The 23,482-nt window shown below is 37.2% G+C and overlaps 2 protein-coding genes across 2 annotated transcripts in view; one reads left to right on the top strand and one right to left on the bottom strand.

Moving 5' to 3' along the window:
* Positions 1 to 318, top strand: part of ABCG2 (ATP binding cassette subfamily G member 2) — a gene marked incomplete at its 5' end in the record, with an annotated part of 40,057 nt that extends 39,739 nt beyond the window's left edge. Inside the window, 1 exon segment of the mRNA XM_038582180.1 lies at positions 105 to 318. Within this exon segment, the coding sequence (XP_038438108.1) occupies positions 105 to 252 (148 nt within the window).
* A 6,186-nt stretch (positions 319 to 6,504) lies between these two features.
* Positions 6,505 to 23,482, bottom strand: part of PKD2 (polycystin 2, transient receptor potential cation channel) — a 54,282-nt gene continuing 37,304 nt past the window's right edge. Inside the window, exons 10-15 of the mRNA XM_038582181.1 lie at positions 19,544 to 19,642; positions 17,192 to 17,313; positions 16,829 to 16,946; positions 15,184 to 15,347; positions 9,445 to 9,592; positions 6,505 to 8,906 (exon numbers count right to left, since the gene is read on the bottom strand). Of these exons, the coding sequence (XP_038438109.1) occupies positions 8,670 to 8,906; positions 9,445 to 9,592; positions 15,184 to 15,347; positions 16,829 to 16,946; positions 17,192 to 17,313; positions 19,544 to 19,642 (888 nt within the window). The 3' untranslated portion in view covers positions 6,505 to 8,669. The remainder of the gene's footprint in view (positions 8,907 to 9,444; positions 9,593 to 15,183; positions 15,348 to 16,828; positions 16,947 to 17,191; positions 17,314 to 19,543; positions 19,643 to 23,482) is intronic.

Below are 23,482 nucleotides of genomic sequence, written 5' to 3' on the forward strand. Positions count from 1 at the left end.
ATAGTTATTTAAGTCTTGGTAACCTATAGATATGGTGTGAATTGATGGAGTAAATTTTACAGATGCTAAGAATGAAGTCATATTCTTTTCCTGTTGAATTTCAGATGTACTGGCGAAGAATTTTTGCTAAACCAGGGCATCGAGCTCTCCCCTTGGGGCCTGTGGAAGAATCACGTAGCCTTGGGATGCATGATTGTTGTCTTCCTTACAATTGCCTACCTAAAATTGTTATTTCTTAAAAAATATTCTTAAATTCCTCTTTAATTTACATAATTGATTCACACATTAAAAAGGGAGCATCTTGATTTAAGTATTCAATGAAGTGTTTTTGTTGTCTTTTCATTTGGCATCATACTGTTGAGTAAGAATTATTTTCAGCAGAAACATGCACAGGAACTGTGATGAACTGAATTACACATGAAAGAACCCAAGTCATAAATTAATGATATTATGAACTGCATATTAGTTCATCTAGTCATACAGTAACCACGGGGAGGCATTTGTTTAATTTATTGACCTAAAAGAGAATTGAATTCTAGGAAGCTTATGACAAGTTATGAACATCTCTGGAATCAGTTTCCTCATCTTTAAATTGAGTAGAGGGTTCATTGCCCTCTAGCTCCAGTATTATATGAATCTATGATCTGCCACTATTTAATAAATAATAATAACAAATAGATGCATTGGTGGAAGTACGAAACATAAACTGTGTTGGAAAAACCCAGTATTATTTACAAGATCAAAAAAGCCATTATGAGAGAAAAGGCTTTGATGGGCCTTTTAAGGTTATTAGAACTTACTGAGATTTCTGTTGTAGAATCAGGACACCTCAGGGGGCTCTGTTGGCCTCTGGACTAGGTGTGGAGGGCCTGGAGTTCTTAGCCCTCCTGAGGTGGTTCGGTGGTCTGTGATCTGGGTGTGCATCAGAACCACCTGGGGCACTTGGCTCAAATGCAGATGGCCAGGCCCCATGCGCCCTGCTGCATCAGCGGCTCCAGGGCTGCTCCAGAGAGAACTGTGCATGCCAGGACCTGGTAACTACCAGGATTCTTCCCGGCTCTGAAAACTTAGATTTATGATACTGTAACTCACATAACTGTTCCCAAACAGACTTTGTTCATTCCTATATATACATCTCTTATTCACAGATTTTCTCTTTGTTCTAACTTTTATCAGTACTAGGTATTAACTTCTTTTTATTGAAGGGTAAGGCAGGGAAAAGTCTAGTTCAGGGAATTATCATAAAAGGAACACCCCAGTGCAACTACCAACCTCGGTGAAGAAACAGGACATGACCAATACATGGAAGCCCCCTCGTGTTCCCTGCCCTATCACTACCTCCTTTCCGGGTTATTTCTGAAATGACTCTCATATACGCCTCTCTGTTGCCATTACCGCACATTGCTACAGCTGGGTTTTGTGTTCCTGTGTGCATAGATACATCCTTATTTAAGTCCCTTCTGCCCACTTTCAATGGAGTAATAATTTTGAATAGTTTTAGATTTATAGAAAAGTTACAAAGATAGTATGGAAAAGTTCCCATATACCCTCTTCCCAACTTTCCTTAATGTTAACATTTATATACCACGGTACATGTCAGAAGAAGAAATTAACCTCGGTACATTATCATTTAACTCTGTACTTTATTCAGATTTCACCACTTTTACATTAATATGCTTTGTTCCAGGATCCATTTCAGGAGAACACATTGCAACTAATTCCCCTTTTTATAAAAGTAAACACTTTTCAGTATTATACAAATTAAGTGAGCCTGAGGATCACCAGTGTAGACTTGCAACTGCTTAAGAGTATCATTTAGTGTCAGTGGGTGCCCTGCCATAGTGTTGCAACATCAGTCCAGGGACACAGCATTATATTTTTAAGAAACTTTTTAAATGACATTTGATTAATGCATCATCTTGTAACATGTTATCACATGCTCTTTTTACCTGATTATTATGTGACCAGCAGGGTTAACAGTTTTTCCTGTTCTTGGTATATAACCCTGGCTTCCGTAGAGTTCCCTGTATATACACTTCTCTCATTATACAGAGAATTATATATATCTATATTTTACATACAAAATACACTTAAAGAAGAAACAAAACAGTCAAATAAACATATTAACACCTACTTTTAAAATGAAAAAATTTAAATGCATCTTGCTATACTTATCCTTTTGTATTACAATATCCCTTTTTATATAATTGTTTTTAATTATTATGGTAAGAAATACATAACAAAATTTGCCATCTTCACCATTTTTAAGGATCATTTTTAAAAGAATAGTAAATGTAAGTCCTATAAAGTAGAATATATTAATTATAGAAACTTACTTTGGATAATGCCTATATTCTTTTGAAGTTTGTTTTTATTTTCTTGGATGTCAGAAGAACTACTCTATAATGGAGAGGATAACTTAATTTGGTTTAAAATAAGAGACACCTGAGGAATAAATGAAAAGTGTTAGCTGCTACTTATATTCTTACCATTGCTCTCCTGGGGCTTTTACAGAAGAGTGCGGGAAGAGTTGCTGTGGAAGGCTCCTTGGCATGTTGGGTGAGACAGCAAGAAAGGGGAAGTGGGTGGCTTGAAGTGAACTGTTGAAGAGGCGGTGTATGTACTCATTTTTTTTCCATCTTAGAAGGCCATTCTCATGGTCCTAGATATGGAACTGTATTAACCTCAAATACCTCAATATCTACATATATTTGAAAAGTAGCATTACTCATATTTATATGACATATTTAGGCCACCTCAGTACTTGCCCAATGGGCCTCAGATCAGACTAGGTGAGGTAACTGGGACAGATACCATGCATGGGTCCAAGAGCTTGGGTTCTCACCAATGGTGATGTACTGGTGACTACTATGGATGCCTGAGCTGTTCACAGCAGGGCTGATGCTGAGTCGATAGGGATATGGTTCTGTCCTTTGAGGAGAGCAGCAGGCCACTTGGTGACAAGTTGATAATATGCAATAACTTTATGATTGTCCCAGAAATCTGTGAAGATCAGCGTCTTGGAGCACGCATCCTTCTGGCCTTCTGGAGGCGTTAGCTTTGTAGAAATTCTGTACCTTGTGTTTTATTTTGCATTCCCTTGTGGAAGAACTGTACCGTGTTTTATGATACCTCTTGCTCTATTGTGTCTAAAGAATTTTGGCTGTAGCAGTAGAATTATTAGAAAGTCAATGGCTTGAGAGTACTTCCAAGTCATTGCAGTATTAAAACTTGTCTAGCATCCACAGTAAAGAGTAGATTTCATATTACAACCATTGCTTGTGTGCGCAGAAATAATCCAAAAAAGTTTCATGTGGTGCATTTTGAAAGCTATTTTTGTAAATAGAGTTTGAGAAACTTTTATAGGTCCACCAGTCTAATAAAGTGAATATGTAATCAATAAATATTTTCAACATTATATAATTTTACATGCCCTCTATTTTTAGTATCCTAGTTTGATAAATTACATGGTATAAATTATATGGTGGGGAGGGATCCCTGGGTGGCTCAACGGTTTAGCGCCTGCCTTCGGCCCACGGCGTGATCCCGGAGTCCCGGGATCGAGTCCCACATCGGGCTCCCTGCATGGAGCCTGCTTCTCCCTCTGCCTGGGTCTCTGCCTCTCTCTCTGTGTGTCTCTTGTGAATAAATAAATACAATCTTTAAAAAAAATTATATGGTGGTAATATTGCTTTCCATACCTCAGAAACCATAAGTTTAGGTAATTCTTGATACTTTTCATTTTATGTTTTTGGTTTTCATACATCCTTACATTCTCCGAATTCCTTCTTGCATCACCAAAATGAGAATTTCTTTTAACTTAAACATTTTAAGTTACATGGTTGTTTATATTGAATTGTCCATTTTTCAACTAGCTTCAAGAAGAGCAGCCACCCCAACTTGACTTTTTCAACTTCAGCTATGTGCTTTGGTATAATCTTGTAATTTCTTTCATTTGAATTGTTACCAAAATAGTTTGAATCTTAGGTATGCAGATTTAGATTCAAAATTGCTAAAATCAAGGAGGGCCACCTTCTTTCTGTGTGAAAGGTCAGCCTTTGACTTCTTCATCTGGTCAGTTTTAAGTATTTTCTTCTTACGTTTCGTTTTGGTTGGTAGAGGTAGGACCGAGCAGAGTTCTTTATTCCCTATAGGCCAGGGACTGACAGATTTTATCTGTGAAGGGATCCAATAAATATTTCATAGTTTTTGCTTTGCTTTTTTTTTTTAAAACAACCTCTTAAAAATGTAAAAATCATTCTTGAAAAATGTAAAAACTATCCTTAGCTTGAGGCTAGACAACACAGGCTGCGTGAGCCAGATTTGGCCTGCAGGCCATAGACTGCAGAGACCCTTGCTTTAGACAGTTGTTGCTCCTGCTTCATGTGAAACCATACTTGAAATGTTGATGAACCAGATTTCTAAGAAATTTGCTGGTAATTTTACTAAGGTATTTTTTCGAGATATTATATTGAAGCCTTGTTTCTGCATAATAGAAACAAACACATTGCTTCCTAATACTTGACTCTCCCTTAAGAGATCTGGCTACCAGTTGAGATCAGGCCTCACTGGGTTTGTGGAAGAGCATGTTTTGCATGTTTAGGAATTGGACTTTTTTTTTTTCCAGTATATGGAAAAGGGGTGTTGTTATACTCTGAAGAATTAATCCACACCAGCCATCCTCAGAAGGGGATTGGTAAGCCAGAGCACTGATTCACTAATTTATTATCATTATTATTATTATTATTATTATTTTAGATTTTTATTTGACAGAGACAGAGCGAGAACCAGAGAGCATGAGCAAGGGAGAATGGCAGAGGGAGGAGAAGCAGGCTCCCCACTGAGCAGGGAGCCCCAAGATGCAGATGGGATCATGACCTGAGCTGAAGGCAGATGCTTAACCAATTGAGCCACTAATTCACTAATAAATAAAGGAAGAATTATTTCTGATAGTGTTAAGATGTCAGCTCCCCTAAACTAATCAGTAAATTCAAAGCAATTCCAATTAAATTCCAGTGAGACCTCTTCCTCTCTGTCCACCCCTGCTCCCATAAGAACCCACCAAACTTGTTTGGACACTTGTATGGAAAAATAAGGTTTTGTGAAATATAGCACAATTAAAAAAAAAAAAAAAGAAAAAGGATCGTACCACATTTGAACACATACTATAAAGTCATAATAATAAAAATTGTGCAAGAACATTCATAGATCAGTTTGCAAAAGGCTAAAGAGTTTAAAAACAGACATTTGTACATGAAACTGCAATGACATTATGAACTGATAAGGTAAAGTAACTTCTTTAGTAGAGAATATTGACAAAACTGGAGAAAATACCTGTGTGCCTTACCCAGCGTTACTCTTACACAAAGTATTGAATGTGAAACGTAAAACTAAGTTTAATAGATCAAAATTTCTGACCTTTCAAAGGTCTCAAAATCCCCAACACAATAAAGCAAAATCAACTGATGTATTTATTATGTAAAAACTCAGGAAATATTGACATCAAGTTATCAGTTGATGATAGATAATAACAAAAGTCCAAAACTGATAAGGTATTAATACTTAAACCATACAAGGAACTTGATTTATTGGTTTGCCAATAGAAAAAAAAGGCCATGACCCAGCAGAAAAATAAGCAATGAACAAAAACGTGCTTGTTTCCCATCAGATCAAAGTGCAATTTTAAAGGTTTGATTGGCAACTTACCAAAAGGGAAACCCAAATGTTGAACAATTATATGAGGGGATGTCCAGCTTAGGAATAAGGAATTCAAGAAATGCAAAATAAATGAGACCTTACTTTTAGGACTATGCCATTAACAAAAAAGTAGGAAGTTGGATGGTACTGATGTTGGTGAGGGTATGCATGAAACTGGTAATCTCATGCATGTAATGGAACTGTAGACTGGTGCAGTCATTCCGGAGGGCAATCTGATAGTTCTGAATAAAATTAAATATTTATAGGGGTGTTTCGGTGGCTCAGGCAGGCATCCTATTTTTGATTTCAACTCAGGTCACAATCTCAGGGTTCTGGGATCGAGCGCTGCATTGGCTTGGCTTCCGTGCTCAGTGTGGAGTCTGCTTGAGAGCCTCTCTCCCTTTATCTCTGCCCTTCCTCCCTGCTCATGCACTCTCCATAAAATAAATAAATAAAATCTTTAAAAAAATGTATAGACCTGACAGCACTCTGACTCCTGTTACATACCCGTAGAGGAACCCATGAAAAGCCAATGAGAGAATTATGTTCAAAGATTTTGAAATAACAGAAATGTTAAAGCCAGCTACTCACTATAGAAATGTGTAAGTAAAATGTGGTGGCTATACAGCAGGAAGTACTTCACAATCATCAGAATAACCTAAAGGTTACATACTGCAGAAGTAATATATGTCAATCATATGTCTGTTGGACATAAAAAAAGATGTCTATTTCAAAGTCTAAGCCTTTACTAGTCTCATCATACAAATTACCCAGCTGCTTCTACTTAGGAAACAGACAACCATCACATCTGTTATTATACCAAGTCTTTATTGAGAAGTAAAGTGCTCAATATTACATATTAATGAAATTCTCGATTGTCGAGAGACTTACATATGTAACATCTTCTTAATCATACAAATATAGAGGGGAAAATGATAGGAGAGGGATGAGAAGGGAATGACTAAAGAGAAAAAAATGTAACTTATGGGTAAAAAGAAAGAATTAAATCTTATAGGTGAAATGAGAAACAGTATAACAGTAGATATATAAAAAGACTCTCTAGTGACCATAATTGATATATGGCACATGGTCAATACACATGGATACCACATAATGGCTGCACTTCAAATTGAAGTTTGTTTACATGTAACAACATGGTACACATACATAAATACATACACTCAGTACCCCCAGAATGCATACTTTAGTACCTAGTAATAAAGAACTTTGTGTAGCATATTCAAAAGAAAGTAAAGATGGAAATAAAGCCATGAGAGAGACTATTAAAGAAACTCAATGTGTATTACTTCTGTAGAAGCCAGCTTAAAAAGGTTTGTTTGGTCATATTTTCATTGAAGATTTGATTGACATATTCTACCAATTACATAAACAAGATGTGAATTCAAAATAAAGCACGGAAACACAGGCCTCTCTTCTATTGTTCTCAGAGTTGGAGTTAATCCATTAGCATTGCATTCTTTTGCTTGTCTCATTAGCTCTCAAAAGGTTATCTCGTTCAATACTTTTGAAAAATAAGATCTTTATTTTTTATTGAGAATAGATTTCTTCTCCATAAATTTGGTGATACCCTCTCCTAATGAAAAAAAACAAAAAAACCTGCTGTAAACTCAAACTTTGGCTGATACATTCTGATAATGAGTGAATTTTCAATACCAAAAATTCCTTTTCACTAAAGCTGAGCTCCATTTAGATTATAAATTATAGGTTTGAAATGCAAGAGTAAGAGTATTTGAGTTCAGGGTGCCTGGGTGGCTCAGTTGGTTAAGTGTCCAACTCTTGATTTTGGCTCAGGTCATGATCATCCACATCAGGGGAATGAGCCACGCGTTGGGCTCTGTGCTGAGCAGGGAGCCTACTTAAGATTCTTTCTCTTCTTCTCCTTTTGCCCCTCCCTCTCCCTAATTAATAATAAAAAAAGGTATTTGAGTTCTATATCCCCAAACAGCATAAAACTCAAACTTTAGTTTTACAATATTTATATATAAATTTCTAAACTTCTTTAAATTTTTGTGTAAAATGAACATATTTGCTGAGTTAAAACCTTCACTAGATACTTAAAACATTTAGTAAATTGGCCTTCCCAGATTAGTTACAACATTAAAATCAGTTGTAAATAAGTTGAGCCACCTGGGAAGAGAATATATGGACAAATCTTTATACTAAACTAATTGTTAGAATAAATCAAACTTAGTGATAGGGCTCCTTCCGATTTTCTGATGTTATGGTTAGAGATGACTTTTTAACCACAATCAATCTTTGACGGTTTCATGCAGCTCAGAGCAAAAGTAGTGTGGATAAGTGAAACAGTTATTCCCAGATGTTAGATAGGATACAAAAACAAACAAAAAGCACATTATTCAACATTTATCTTAACCATTCATACAAATTCTAGCATAATGACTACATACCCATTCTATGGTTTGGAGTTCTTTTCCAGCTCATCTTTTAGAAAAGTTTACCCCAGGAAGGTAGTTGAAATAAAAGTCTCCTTTCTTAAAAGAAAGCTATATATTACGTCCATGAGCTAAGCCTGAGTAGGAAGGAATGCCCCTACTTTCCCTTCACACACTGGCAAAAATGACAATACTGATTTTTGTGATGGGAAATAAAACTCAGAAGCCTTTCAACAGTTCTCTCCTTGCTTTAAAGGCTACTTCATTGTCAGCTGAGAAGACTCATCCATGGTTAGCCAGTGGGCATACAACTCCATATACTTTACAAAGACTTTTTTTCTATATTCAATATTTACACCTAGATTTCTTACATGAGAAAGAAAAAATCTTTGATCCATGGGCAAAGTTTATCTAAAATAAATTAAAGTGCAGAAGAATTAACAGTTGGTCACAAAGATCAGCATCATATGGTGGTCAGGGCATATAAATAGTGTACTTGGTATGGCAATTCAGGACAGCCCCTTTCTCTCCTATTAGGGACACATACTAACACACATCCTAGACGTGGATATTGGAACTCCCGTTTGCACCTGCACCTTCCATTCCTTCTGTAGACTGGGAGGAAGAAGGGCGGGAGCTTCTGGGGCGAGGTTGACCATTTAGTCCCATGGGTGTGCCTAAACCGTGACTTATCTGGGAAGCTGCGTCATCAGATTCCCAGCGTTCCAGCTCTTCCCGTACTAGCCGTTCCATCTGCTCTCTGTGGATTTCGCTGTCTCGACCCAGTCTTTCATCCTAATAAAGGAAAAAGAGACCACAATGTTGGTGGTAGGGGGATGCATACTTTTGTACTTAGAAGCGGCTCTGGGAAATTAAGGAGCCAAATAACCTGTCATTAAGTGACACTGGTGAGGGATGCCTGAATGGCTTAGTGGTTGAGCATCTGCTTTGGCTCACAGTATGATTCTAGGGTCCTGGGGTCGAGTCCCACATCGGGCTCCCCATGGGGAGCCTCCTTCTCCCTCTGCCTCTGTCTCTGCCTCTCTCTGTGTCTCTCATGAATAAAAAAATCTTTAAAAAAAGTGACACTGGTGATTTATAGCACATATAGCAATTCTCTGAGCTATTGGAATAGCTTTTTTGTTTGATTCTACAATTCAGTGAAGGCAGAAGTGCATACAGTATTAAGAAAGTAACACCTTCAGATTATCATCTGACTGTACTGTCTGTAGTTACAGAGACATCTCAAAACACCTCTCAAATTAAAGGTTACAAAATATGACAACCCTGATATTTTACTGAGTCAGTGTTTCTGTGTCAGATGACCACTTACCTCTGCCACCCCATCCAGTAGCCTTCCCAACACTTCCCTTCTCTTCAGTTTGGCCCGCTCCATGATTTCCAGCTTCACAATCACAGCATCAATCTTGGACACAATGCTGCCAATGGAGTGCTCCATGCGGTCCACTCGTCTCACCAGGCTGTGGAAAACCACAGGTGAGAGGGTCAAAGCTACTTTGTACAGTTGGCTCCCTTTTCAGTCCAGGTGGCTTTTCAAATGGAGGTGCTAAGATTTTTTTTTTTCTTAAACAAAACGATAATCTGAAATACTTTCAAAGTAGTCTCAAACTTTAGCAATAAACTCACATATTGCTGATGAGAATGCTAACTGGCACAACTTTTCTGCAAGTCAATATTGTATTAGAAGTCTTAAAAATGGGGGGATGCCTGGGTGGCTCAGCAGTTTAGCATCTGCCTATGGCTCAGGGCATGATCCCAGAGTCCCAGGATTGAGTCCCACTTCGGGAGCCTGCTTCTCCCTCTGCCTATGTCTCTACCTCTCTCTCTGTGTCTTTCATGAATAAATAAATAAAATCTTAAAAAAAAAAAGTCTTAAAAATGTATGCTTAGCTTTTATTCAAATCTTCCAATTTTTGAAACATTTCTAAAGGAAATATGTATATGTGTGATTTTTGGGGGGCTACCAGCATAGTCATTAGAGTTCTGCTTATTAATAGTGGTTCATTGAAAAATAGTTACATTAGGGGCACCTGGGTGGCTCAGTTGGTTAAATGTCTGCCTTTGGCTCAGGTTATAACCCTGGGGTCCTGGAATTAAGCATCGTGTCAGGCTCCCTGCTCAGCAGGAAGTTGGCTTCTCTCTCTCACTCTGCCCCTCCCCCTGCTCATGCTCACTCTCTCAAATAAAGAAATAAAATCTTAAGAAAAATGGTTACATTACATAATTAACAGAAAATTATTCAAATATGTTATTGTTCATCTATACAATGTAATTCCAAAGGAGACATCGGAAATTATATGGTGACAGAATTATTTAATGAAACAGTAATGTTTACAATATATTAAGTAAATAGTTAGAAAACACTGTTGACTAATGATCCCATTATTTTGAATAAAAGAATTATGTAAATGCTTTAAAAACAGAAATAGGAGACAATTTCTGGAATGGTGACATGAGGGCTCTGTAGGCACTCTCCCCAGAGAAACAACCATAACTGTTGAAAATTATTTAATTTTTTTTCAAAATCTGCTTAAGAAGATGTGCTTAATGCTTAATGAAGAAGTATTTATTTATTTATTTATTTATTTATTATTTATTCATGAGAGACACGCAGAGAGAGAGAGAGGCAGAGACACAGGTAGAGGGAGAAGCAGGCTCCATGCAGGGAGCCGATGTGGGACTCAATGGACCCGGCTTCCACGATCAGGCCCTGGGCCGAAGATGGCGCTAAACCACTGAGCCACCCGGGCTGCCCAAGAAGCATTTATTTAAGAAAATCCACTGAACTTCAGTAAGAAGAGTGAGTCTGTGTCATGTGAGCTACAGTCTGCTCCTTCTCTGTCTCCCCCAGCTCAGTGTGACAGAAATGCCACTTCAGTTGGGTTCAGCAATGAACACAGGGCTCCCACTCCTTTCAGCTCCTAGTGGGGGGCTACGGTATCTCCCAGGAAGGGGCAGGCTGCTGAGTTTCTCATCTCTATGCCTCCATCTCCACACCTCCATCTTCAAATCCATGTTGAAGAGGATCTAATCCAGGCATGCATAGCTAAAACATATGAGGCTCTCTTCTTCCACCCAACTGCCAACTGTAAGGTGGAGTTTCAATGCCAGGAGAGGAAAAGCTGAAAGGACCGAAGGCTGTCATCCCAGCCCAGTGTCTTATTCATGAAACAGGAGTATAACTTGGGGAAGCAGACCACTGTCCCCACCCCTACCTCTGAAGCAGTGGCACAGAGGCTTTGCTCAGGGAGAGTGTCAGGCCATAGAACAGAGAGCTCCAGAGCTCCCCACAAGGGAACTGGTTTTATTTGGAACAAAGTGTTAAGCTTAAGAATGCTCCTCAAAACAATGGAGATTGTAGTGATAAGCAGTTAAGATGAGGTTGGTCACCTCGGGAGATCAAAAAGGTAACTGTTTATCAGCTAGTTTATCAGAAAGAACCAGGAAAAGAGACAGCTCAGAAGTCTGCTAAAGACTGCTTCAAAAACTACCCCTGCATGGGGTGCCTGGGTGGCTCAGTTAGTTAAACATCTGCCTTCGGCTCAAGTCATGACCCCGGGGTCTTGGGACCTGGCCCTGCATCAGGCTTCCCTTGGGAGTCTGCTTCTCTTCCTCACTCTGTCTGCCACTCACCTTGCTGGTACTCATTTTTTCTCTCTCTCTGTCAAATAAATAAATAAAAGTCTTAAAAACAACAACAACAACAACAACAACAACAACAAACTACCCCTGCAAAGGACCTTGCACTGCACTGGATCAGAGTGTGGAACAATTTATATCCCAAGACATTACTAAAAAAAATAGACCAATCAACCAACAATTAGTGCAACCTAAGAGGTGGAAGTGATAACCACAGAGGCAGAAGACTTCACAGAGAGATCAGGGAAAGACCAGGAGAGCCCTGTTAAAAGCACTGTCTTTTCAAAATGATTGGAGTGGTCCTGGCTGTATCCTCTGAGAAGCAACATCAGAGTCTTCACAATGTGGGGGAAATAGACTTCAGTGAAAAACAAGCATACAAACAGCAAACAGAACAAGCCTGGGGGTCAGGAAGGAAGAAAAGTTGCATCCTAAATTGCTATAATATTTATTTAACATCTCCAGTTTTCAATAAAAAATTGACACACACACAAGGAAAAAATGTGATCCATAATATACAGAGAAAAAGCAGGCAACAGAAACTGCCTTTGAGAGGGCCCAGATAGATTTAGTAGACAAAAAACTCAAAGTAGCTATATATTCAAAGAACTAAATATATTCAAATAACTAAAGGAAATCATGCTTAAAGAAATATAGGACAGTATGGTTACACTCATCAGAAAATATCAATATAAAGAGATACAGATTATTTCAAAGAACCAAAGAGAAATTCTGGAGTTGGAAAGTACAATAAATGAAACAAAAAAGTTACTAAGGGGGTCTCAGTAGATTTGAGCTGTCAAAAGAAAGATCAGCACACTTGAAGACAGATGGACAGAAACTATACAATCTGAAGAGCAGAGAGGAAAAAAAAGAGTGAAGAAAAATGTGGGTTACCAGTAAGTACCCCAGCATACATAGGTGTCCCAGAGGGAAAGGAGAGAAAGTGGCAAAAAAATATTTGAAGACATGATACTTGAAACCTTCCTAAATTTGATGAAAATATTACAAATCCCAGCAGCTTAATGAATGAACTCCAACCAGGATAACTGCAAAGAGATCCATATCCAGACAGATCATGGTCAGAATACTGAGAAACAAAGACAAACAAAATTTTGAAAGTTGCAAGAGAAAAGTGACCCATCACTGATAAACAAAGGAACTTGAGTAAGATTAAGAGCTGTCTTCTCAACAGAAAGTGGAGACAAGAAGAAAATAAAGGGGAAATAAGAATATTCCCGGATAAAAAAAAAAAAAAAAAAAAAAAAAAAAAAAAAAAGAATATTCCCGGATAAAGAAAAACAGAATTTATGCTAGCAGGCCTGCTTTGTTTTTTATTTTTATTTTTTAAAGATTTTACTTATTTATTTGAGAGCGAGAGAAAGAAAGAGAGCATGAGCTAGGGGGAGGGGCAGAGCGAGAAGCAGACTCCCTGCTGAGCAGGGAACCCCATGCGGGGCTGGATCCCAGGACCCCAGGCTCATTACCTGAATCCAAGGCAGGTGCTCAACTGACTGAGCCATCCAGGTGCCCCAGACTGCTTTAGAAGAATACTAAAGGAAGTTCTTCAGGCTAAAAGCAAGTGATCCAGACAGTAATTAGAATCCACATGAAAAAATAAAGAGCACTGGTACATGTTATTATGTAACTGTAAAAAACAGTACAAATGCCTATTTCTTTTCATTTTTTTCTCTTAACTGATTTAAAAAAGCAACTGTGTAAGACAATGTGTATATAATTGTATTGTTGGGCCTATAACATAGAGAAATGTAATAATATATTTGATAATAACAGGGCAAAGGAGGCGGGTAAGATCAAAGTTGTATTGGCATATGGAAATGACACCAAATGGTAGCTTGAATGAACAGGAACAAATGAAGAGAGCCAGAAATAGTAAATAAGAAAAAGAATATGCCAAATTCAATAAATAATCCTTTCTCTTCTTTCTTGTCTCAGCTCTTTTAAGAGACATAAAATTACATGAAGTGATAATCTTAACAATGTGGTACTGGATTCATGACATATATGGATAAATGGGTATAATAATGGAGTTAAAAGAGTTAGATAGAAATGATATTTCTGTATTTCCTTGCATTAAGTTAATTATATTAACCTGAGGTAGATTCTGATAAATTGATTGTATATGTTAAGTCCTAGAGCAACCACTAAAAAAATAACTGAAAAATGTAGTGAGAGAAAAGGAATTAAAGGAATTAAAATGTTACATTAGAAAATATTCACATTAAAGAAAGCAATAAAGGAGAAAAAGACATGAGGCCTATAGAAAATGGAAAATAAAATGGTAGATAGAAGTCCAGCTGTATCAATGGTTAATGTTAAATGTAAACGAAAGTAAAATTCAAAAGGCAAAGACAAGGGATGCCTGGGTGGTTCTGGTTGAGCATCTGCCTTCAGCTTAGGATGTGATCCCAGAGTCCTGGGATTGAGTCCCATATCGGGCTCCCTTCATGGAGCCTGCTTCTCCCTCTGCCTCCGTCTCTGCTGCTCTCTCTGTCTCTCATGAATAAATAAAATCTTAAAAAAACCCCACAAAACACAAAACAAAAGGCAAAGACAATCAGACTGGATAAAAAGACCAGATCCAACTATATGCTGTCACCATAAGGTAACACACTTGAGATTCAAAGACACAAATAGGCTGGAAGTGAAAGAATGGAAAAGATGTATCTCGCAAAAAGCAACAATAAGAAAGCTGGAGTTGCTATAGTAATATCAGACAAAAAAAGACTTTAAAACAAAAAAAAAATCTTACTAGAGATAAAGTAAGACATTTAGGATGAAAACAGGGTCAATCTATTAGTAAGATATACCAATTATAAACATGTATACACCTAACAGCAGAGTCCCAAAATACACAAAGTAAAACCATACAGAAATGAAGGAACAGACAATTCAATAGTAATGGTTGGAGACTTTAATACCCCACTTCCAAAAGTAGATAGAACAAAAGGCAGAACAACAGGAAATAGATTTGAGTAAGACTATAAACCAGCTAGATCTAATAAACACCTAAAGAACACTCCACTTAACAGCAGAACATACATTCTTCTCAGGTGCACATGGAACAACCTTTAGGACACACCATGTGCTAGGCCTTAAAAATATAAAACAAAGTAAACACATGTAAATGGAGATACAAACACCAAAATGTTAATTGGCATTTTGGTTTAGTGGGAACAGAGGAGATTTTAATGTTTTCTTTATTTTTCTTTATTTGCTAACTTTCCTATAAGGAACGTATTACTTTAATCAAAAGGAAAAAACACCATTAAAAGCTATAAAAAAAGAGTTGATGACTAGTAATGGAAAGGATCAAATTGCGAGAGGTAGAAGCTGCTTGGTCTCATTTTGAACTTGTCAGCCCAGATTCTGTCAATTCTTTTGTACTTACACTTGAAACTCTTCATAAGAAACTCCACTGGAGATACTTCCCCTCCTTCTGGAGCTATGCCCACTGTCTTCATCATCATCCTCCTCGGAGTCATCCAGGCTTCGTGGGAAACTTCGGCTACTCAGGGGTCGTGGTAAGGAGCTGTGATCTAGATCCAGGTCCTCCTGCAACACATGGGATCACCAAGTGAGGAGCGAGAACACCCAGTCCCTGCGGAGCTTCACTGAGGCCTTGGGCAAATGGGAAACGGGCATGGACCATTTAACAACAGACTGTGCTTCCCACCCTTTGACATTTTAGGGGCTTGCACATTTTCAAAACATATTGACCAGCAAGGAACTGCTAACTTGTTTGGACAAAAAAGAACATTATAACAAAAAAGGGGTGCCTGGGTGGCTCAGTGCTTGAGTGTCTGCCTTTGGCTCAGGTTTTGATCCCATGGTCCTCGGATCAAGTCCTACATCAGGCCCCCCGCAGGGAGCCTGCTTCTCCCTCTGCCTATGGCTCTGCCTCTCTGTGTCTCTCATGAATGGATAAATAAAAGTTTAAAAAAATTAAAAATATAACAAAGTAAATGGAGAAATATATTATCACCTTTTCATAAAAGATAACACATTGAATATCTACAAATTGGGAAGGATATCTTAGAATAAAAATTTTGACTAAACATGGTGTGATGTGATTTTTTTTTTTTTTAATTTTTTTAACTTTTTATTTATTTAGGATAGGCACACAGTGAGAGAGAGAGAGGCAGAGACACAGGCAGAGGGAGAAGCAGGCTCCATGCACCGGGAGCCCGACGTGGGATTCGATCCCGGATATCCAGGACCGCGCCCTGGGCCAAAGGCAGGCGCCAAACCGCTGCGCCACCCAGGGATCCCGGTGTGATGTGATTTTACTCACTGTCTTCTTGTTCATATTTCACTATACCTGGCAAAGTTTCCCACTCACTGGCACCGTTCTGTGGAGTTTAGAAACCACTGTTGTATAACATCTCCTTCTAGAAAAGGGATTTTTGTATATAGTTTTCACCTGTATTCTCTATACCTTAATTATCATGGATATTTTTTGGTTTGTTTAACCATTTATTTTTAAAGTTAATGTTAAAGCTTTTAGTGATCCTTTTTGATTATAAAACACCATTTCATCATAAGTATTCAAATGGAAGGCAGCTGCTAGTTTTGTGTTATTATAAATGTTAATCTGTAGAGGAATTAACTTTATATCTCCTGAGGAGTCTTCTTCCCTCTCATGGACACTGTGAAGTACGTAACTACTAGGCTTTCCTTTTCAAGCTGATGACCAGAAAGCTTAGGACCAAATTGGTAGGTCAGTCTTTAACAAGCATATATGTATTTTTATGGGATGCATTTTTAGCTTCATAGTCTAGTTTTATATTTCATTTTTTGTTTACCTTATTTTTCTCATTTTGATTTTTTACATTTGTGCCAACCTACTATATTTTTACATATTATTATGCTATATATCCTTTTTGGAATATGCTAGGCACTGCTCCATAAATTGACTGAGAAAGAGAGACAGAGAAAGAGGCAGGAAGACAGAGACTCTCAGCAATCCACTACTTAGCATCTTGTCTGAAACACCAAGGGCTGAATGAAATCATGTTCTCCTAAACTAGACCCACCCTCTCTTTTTCCAAGTCATCTCTCATCTGCTGATGTTCATGTTCAGTCAGTTCTTGATCTCCATCTTGGTCATATTTTGTGAATATTGCCTCGATCTCTGCATCTGTATGGCCCTTCCTGAAATTATTGAGAGGTTACAGATGAAATCACTCAAGTGCATGGTCCAACACAAATACAGAGACATCAAAATGCAGGGAAAAAAGAGAAATTATGGAATCAGGGCCAGCCCTCCTCTTACAATATGTTCTAGAAAGACACTCTGAAAAAAAAAAAAATGGGTGCTTGGGCCAGAAATATCCTTATTATCAAGAACTTATCTTTATGTAGGAATTTCCCAGGGCCTCAGAGAGTGTGATTCTCACCCTTTGAGATCTTGTCGAAGTTCATCAAAGTTTAACTTGCCTCCTCCTTGCCTCAGACTCTCAGAAATGTCATCCACAGTATTTTTTTTCAGTTTTAGTTTGACTAAGGCTTTATGGTAGCCCTGTTGAAAAGAAAAGATCTGATTTAGTTTATTCTGGTTTTGCATGTGCTTTAGCATGCATTTATACTAGTAACTACTAACATAAATCTTGCTTTACGTGGTAGTGCAGGACTGTGAAACTGACCAGGCAAGATCGAACTGTGCAAAGTGATATTAATGATCAACAGGAAAAATCATGATGGCTCCATGATTTTTAAAACATTTGATCAGAGGCACCTGGCTGGCTCAGAAAAGCATGCGACTCTTGATCTCGAGGTCATGAGTTTGAGCCCCACATTGGGTGTAGAAATTCCTTAAATAAATAAACTTTAAAAAACCCCAACTTTTTATCAAAGCATTAAAAACTCCCTTGGTACTAGTTATAAATTTATAGGGAGAATAAAAAAAAACAGTAAAATGAATATTTATTTAGTACACTGAAATTTAAAATATTAGAAACATTACAAATTAAAAGGTTTCATTTCTTTGTAAAAAATTTATCCAGAGTAGTTTGAACAATGCTACTATGGAAGCCTTTTTTCCACGTCTTGAGGAGCTTTCACAATCCTTTTTTAAAAAAAAAATCCTTTCTTAATATGGATCAGCTCCCAACATTTTATCCTTTGCACTTTCAGTGTTGCAAAATATCTCCAGGTGCTCCTTTAATGTGACATTGTTTGCCAGCATCACTTCCTCAGAGACACTGTCAGCCTTTTCATCACAACCACTACCCTCATTCATGTTGATAAATTTGTCTTCACTAAGGCAAGTCTTTGCCTATCTTTCTTTCCACAGATGTTCAAGATCTTGAAGGGTAGCAGTGTCAACTTTCCCATGGCCAGCTACCTATTCTAGAAATGTTATATTTGTTTTGAATTTTACTTTCAGTGTTCTCATTTGTTGTTTCTTTGCCCTGCTTTCATCTTTGCTGGACCATTCTCCCTGTCAGGTATGCATTCTTGTAAAATGTCATGTGATTTTCTCACAGGGAGATACAGAAGCAATGCAACTACATATCTGGAGCCTGAACTGGGCAGCAGATGCTCAGTGACCTATCCTAGACTTTGTAAGAAGTGACTATAGCTCACTGATTATGATTACTGTTACTTAATGATTTGTAGACTGTTACTTAATGATTTGTAGACTGAAGAGCTAGCAGTGAAGTTTGTATTATGCTATTACAGTTAGTATACTGTGATAACTGAAATGTTCTGTGACAATTGGAAGTTTGTACTTTATACTATTATTTATAGTCAAGATACTGTGACAAATGAAATGTGAGCTGTGTGGAGAGGCTGATGTTATTTAACTGAAATAATTGAAATCTGCGCATATCAGAACCAAAGTGCAAAGTCAGGACTGCCTGTATATATCTGGGAGATTTACTAACATGTAATAAACTGTGTTGCAAAATTCAGGACAACACAAATCTTAGGTCCCATCAAAGAGACTTTAAGAACTAGAAGTTCTCTGTTGCAACATGATTACAGACAACAGTCTTAGGACTTGAACCAACATAAAAAGATCACACAGTCAAGGAGCCACTGATTTTTAGCAAAATGACATCAGAGAACAAGCTGTCTACTTTAGGTGAAGTTACTTGTTGTTGCTTAAGTTTCACACTTTAAACCAAATAAAGAAGTCACATTGGGAAGAACAAAGCTGCCCAACCTTCCTGTCCAAGCCCTTCCATTTATTTAACAACTTCCTGAGAAGAAAGTAAGTGAAAGTTCTCAGGCCCTTAGGCTGTGGCCTTCTTCCGTGGCCTTTTTTCTTTGACTATTTTAAAACTTCCCTGGAAGGTCAAGGATAAAGGAAGAACTACAAAACATTTGCTTTTAAATTTGTTTTTCTTTCTTAAAATTGTATTTGAGATAGAAAAAGTGGAAATGTCTTTGTATTCTTCCCTTCCAGTTTATTCTGAACTCTGGATCTGCAAGTGACAGTCAACCAGAGGTGTCCCCAAAACAAGTAAAGGTAAAACCAGCAGCTCAGCTCTTAAGAGCTAAAAGAGATTGTTGAGAATGTAATACTAGGGCATGAAAGGATTCCCAGAATTGAAGTCCAAGCTAGCAGTATACCCATCTCTAGCTCTAAGACAGAGAACATTTAAATTATTCCTGAAATGTAGCAATCTATTCTTTATTTTAAACAATTATAATGCATCAGTTGTTGATGTGGAAATCTAGCTGAAACAATGCCCATTTTATGTAGAAAATAAAATAATTCTGAGAATCAGGGCTTGTCATACCTTTCTGATAAGATCTGAGAGTTCCATTTCAGCTTTCTGCTGGGCCAGATCAGATTTAACTTCAGAGTAAGTATCATTGATGATGGCCAAAAACATATTCTGTTTGTAAATCAAAGGAAAGTTGAGATTAAAGAAGAAACCTAAATATACTTCTGAGACATCAATCCAAAATTTGACATAGGATTTTTGTTCAATTTTTTTTAACAATCTGATGTCTTAATGAGTTGTAAATTAATAGTTTTGTGACTATACTCTGAGAAAATTATTTTTTCCATTACGTCATACCAAGGGAAAATGCAATATGTTTTCTTACTTACAAACCATATATTGTGATACATTTTGCAAAAAGAGACAAGAATGAAATACAACAAAATACTGATGTATTACCTATGGATGGTGGGATTATTTTATTTCATTATTTTTGCTTGTCTATGTTCTCTATACTTTTTTTATTTGACAGAAATTAATTAGAAGTGTAGAACTTTCCATAGCTCTTCAAATTTCAACAGTCAATATAGACAAGTGGAATTCTATGCTTCTTCCAAATATTGTTATATAACATTATTTGAGATTCACAGAACATATTTTGAAGAGTTAAAAAGATCTCTGCCAATGGGAATTCAGTAGGTTTCACAGAGGATAGTCAAGAGCAGCTTAGAGAAAAAGACAGACTTTAGAGTCAAGGACACTTGAGTTTTAGTATTAGCACATCCAAAACTATACTGTTTAAATGTTCTAATCTTTATTTTGAAATATATTTGTTCTTGCATTAATAAAATGGGAGAAGTAACAGTTCCTCCCCTACAGATTTGTTGAAAGAATTAATAAGGTAATCTATGTCAAGTGCTTAGGACAGGCCCTTATGCATGGTAAGCGCTACATAACTTATAACTATTATTATTCAGTAATGGTTAGTTCATTTTCCTAACTTTCCCCTCCCCAGGACAATGGTTTATATTTCCAACACCTGTTCCTGACAGATTTTCTTGAAACACCATACCCAATAGATCAGATCTTTCTTTAACACACTCTTTACTGTTCCTTTTTTGGCATATAGCTAAGGTTTCTAACTATAGAATTATGTATTTGATTATGTCTGTTTTCCCCACAAGTTTGTAGAATCTCCCTGAGGGCAGGGCTAGTCTTATTTTCCTTACCACTGTATCCCCAGTACATAGCACCTTGCCTGGAATATAGTAGTTCAGTAAATACTATCTAATAGTACTAAATGACTGGAGAATGAACAAATGAGAACTCTATTATTTTAATAGTCTACTAAATTGCTACAAATTAAGGAGGAATACTATTTAAGATTCTGTAGCAGAAATGAAAATAAAAAATAAAACACATGTAAGTTCCTGGATTAATGCTCAATTCCAAGAGCAGGTAACATCTCTAAGTGTCTCCCTCCCAACCCAGGCAATTAATGTTCTCTTTTTAAGTTTCCAAATGGCTGGTAGCTAATGCCTGCAAATATCTTAGTTGTAGGATTAATGTGTGGGTCATCTGAAGAGAGTTAAAAAAATTAAAAGTGCCTGAAAAAGACTACTGAGGATGTGGGGAGAGGAAGCTCCTCCTCCTCTTCACCCTGTCTCAGAAGGTTCACTTAATTGTGTAATCAGACATCTTTCCCTGGTGATGATGAACTTTTCTTTCCTGGCTCAGTTGGACCACCTCACATCACTATGGCTTCTTTTAAAGCTGGGGCAGGCACATGGGTGGCTCAGTTGGTTAAGTGTCTGACTCTTGATTTCAGCTCAGGTCATGATCTTAGGGTCATGAGATCAGGTCTGCTTGGGATTCTCTCTCTTCCTGTCTCTCTGCCCCTCCTCCCACTTGAGTGCATTCTCTCTTGCTCTACATAAATAAATAAAATCTTTAAAAACAGAAAAAATAATAAAAAAATAAAGTCAGGGCAGTAAATAAACCACCTGGCAGTCATGTCAGAAAAGTGGCAAACCCTGCACTTGGTTTGTCATTTCTCTAAAGAAAAGTTTATAATGATAGTTGTCTCCTCTTCTCTCTCTGTGGGGTGCAGGGGACCAATTTCTTTTTGTGTAGTAGCACAAAAAATGATTTTAATATAAAGACAGAAGCTAAAAGCTTCTTTTCATGTTCTATTGATTGATTTGCTGAAACAACTGAGTAATCTCAGGGCACTGACAACTGGAAACCAACATTCAAGTAAGTATACCTTTGACCAGAATGTCAAATTGCTGCAAGTATATCCCTCATTCAGCAGATTAATACACAAAGAAAACTGAGGTGACCTGTAGTTAACTAATGGGTCTGCTGCAGAACTCTCAATTCCTGGTTTTTGTTTAGTAGAGATTCATGATTCAGAGGCTCCACAATCCAAAGTACCACCAATATTAGAGATGAACAGGGCTTAGAATTCCCTCTATGTTTTCCTTAACATATGATAGGAAACAGAAACTAGAGAGGCTTAACTTTAAAACTAATGATACAGGGTGTCTGGGTGGCTCAGTCAGTTGAGTGTGTGACTTGGTTTTGGCTCAGGTCATGATCTCAGGGTCATGAGATCGAGTCCTACATGGGGCTCTGTGATTCTCTCTCCCCCTTTGCCCTTCCCCCTCCTTGTACTCTCTATTTCTTTCTAAAATAAATAAATCCTTAAGAAAACCCAATAAAACTAATGATACATACATATAAGATACAAATGGACTTGCATGATATACCTGACTCTTTCAATACTACTAAAGTAGATCTTATACTCAATCTACAAATACCATATATATAACTACTAAATACCTGTACCAACTTTGGGTATATTACACTGAATTACTGAACTTTACACAAAGGAACTTTTAAATCTATTGAAAATGGAGGCAATTTTGTTGTTCTCTTAAGATGATGACTGATATAAGGAAAACTTAAGTATTAGTGTTTAGATAAAAAATACCCACTGCCTAGGTTAAGCTAACTTAATTGAATAGTTTCTCAGTAAACAAATAAATGTGTAAATGTTAAGATGAAGAACAAAATGCTTTTTAAAAATATTAATTCACTTAGGGTCAAAATGTTAAAAATGTTAATTTTTACTAAATTAAGAGAATGAAAAATTATTTTTGAAAGTAATTTTTTTAAAGATTTTATTTATTTATTCATGAGAGGCACAGAGAGAGAGAGAGAGAGGCAGAGACACGGGCAGAGGGAGAAGCAGGCTCCATGCAGGGAGCCTGATGTGGGACTCGATCCCGGGTCTCCAGGATCACGCCCTGGGCTGAAGGCAGGGGCTAAACTGCTGAGCCACCCAGGGAGCCTCTTTGAAAGTAATTTTTAAAGCAATTTCCACTCATTGATAGATCTGGCTTCATTTTATTTTTATCTATCTATTTATTTAGAGTGTGAGAGCAGGGGTTGGGAGAAAGAGAATCTCAAGTATGTGCTGAGTGTGGAGCCTGACACAGGGCTTGATCTCACAATCCTGAGATCTTAATCTGAGCTGAAATAAAGAGTTAGCTGTTTAACTGAGTAGAGCCATACAGGTACCCTTACATTTACTTTTAAATATAAAATTTGAATATCTTTGTAAGTAGTCTCTAGATGTGTTAAATATGAGTAAGTGAAAGCAAAATATCTTAATCTTCACAAGCAATGATTCACTCAAATATCACTCTTGACATCCTGGATCTAGCTTGCTTTGTCAGTTCCTATTTTTTTTAAAGAAAAGAAGGAAAAGAGGAATGAAAAGTCATGCTAGCAAGTGATATGAAACTGCTGACATCTGTGTTAAAAAAGCATGTAAATATGTAAGCATTCTACTTTTTCGGCAAAGCACTATTTTAGGCGACTTTAAAAATTTGCATGTGATCTAATTTATTATTTTTTTTGCATCGAACAGACACATATATATGGATAAATGAAAGACCATGGAAAAGTTACTTGGTGAAGACTTAAAAGTGAATCAAAGAGAAG

The sequence above is a fragment of the Canis lupus genome, chromosome 32 (genome assembly GCF_011100685.1).
Source record: "Canis lupus familiaris isolate Mischka breed German Shepherd chromosome 32, alternate assembly UU_Cfam_GSD_1.0, whole genome shotgun sequence".
Lineage (NCBI taxonomy): Eukaryota > Metazoa > Chordata > Mammalia > Carnivora > Canidae > Canis > Canis lupus.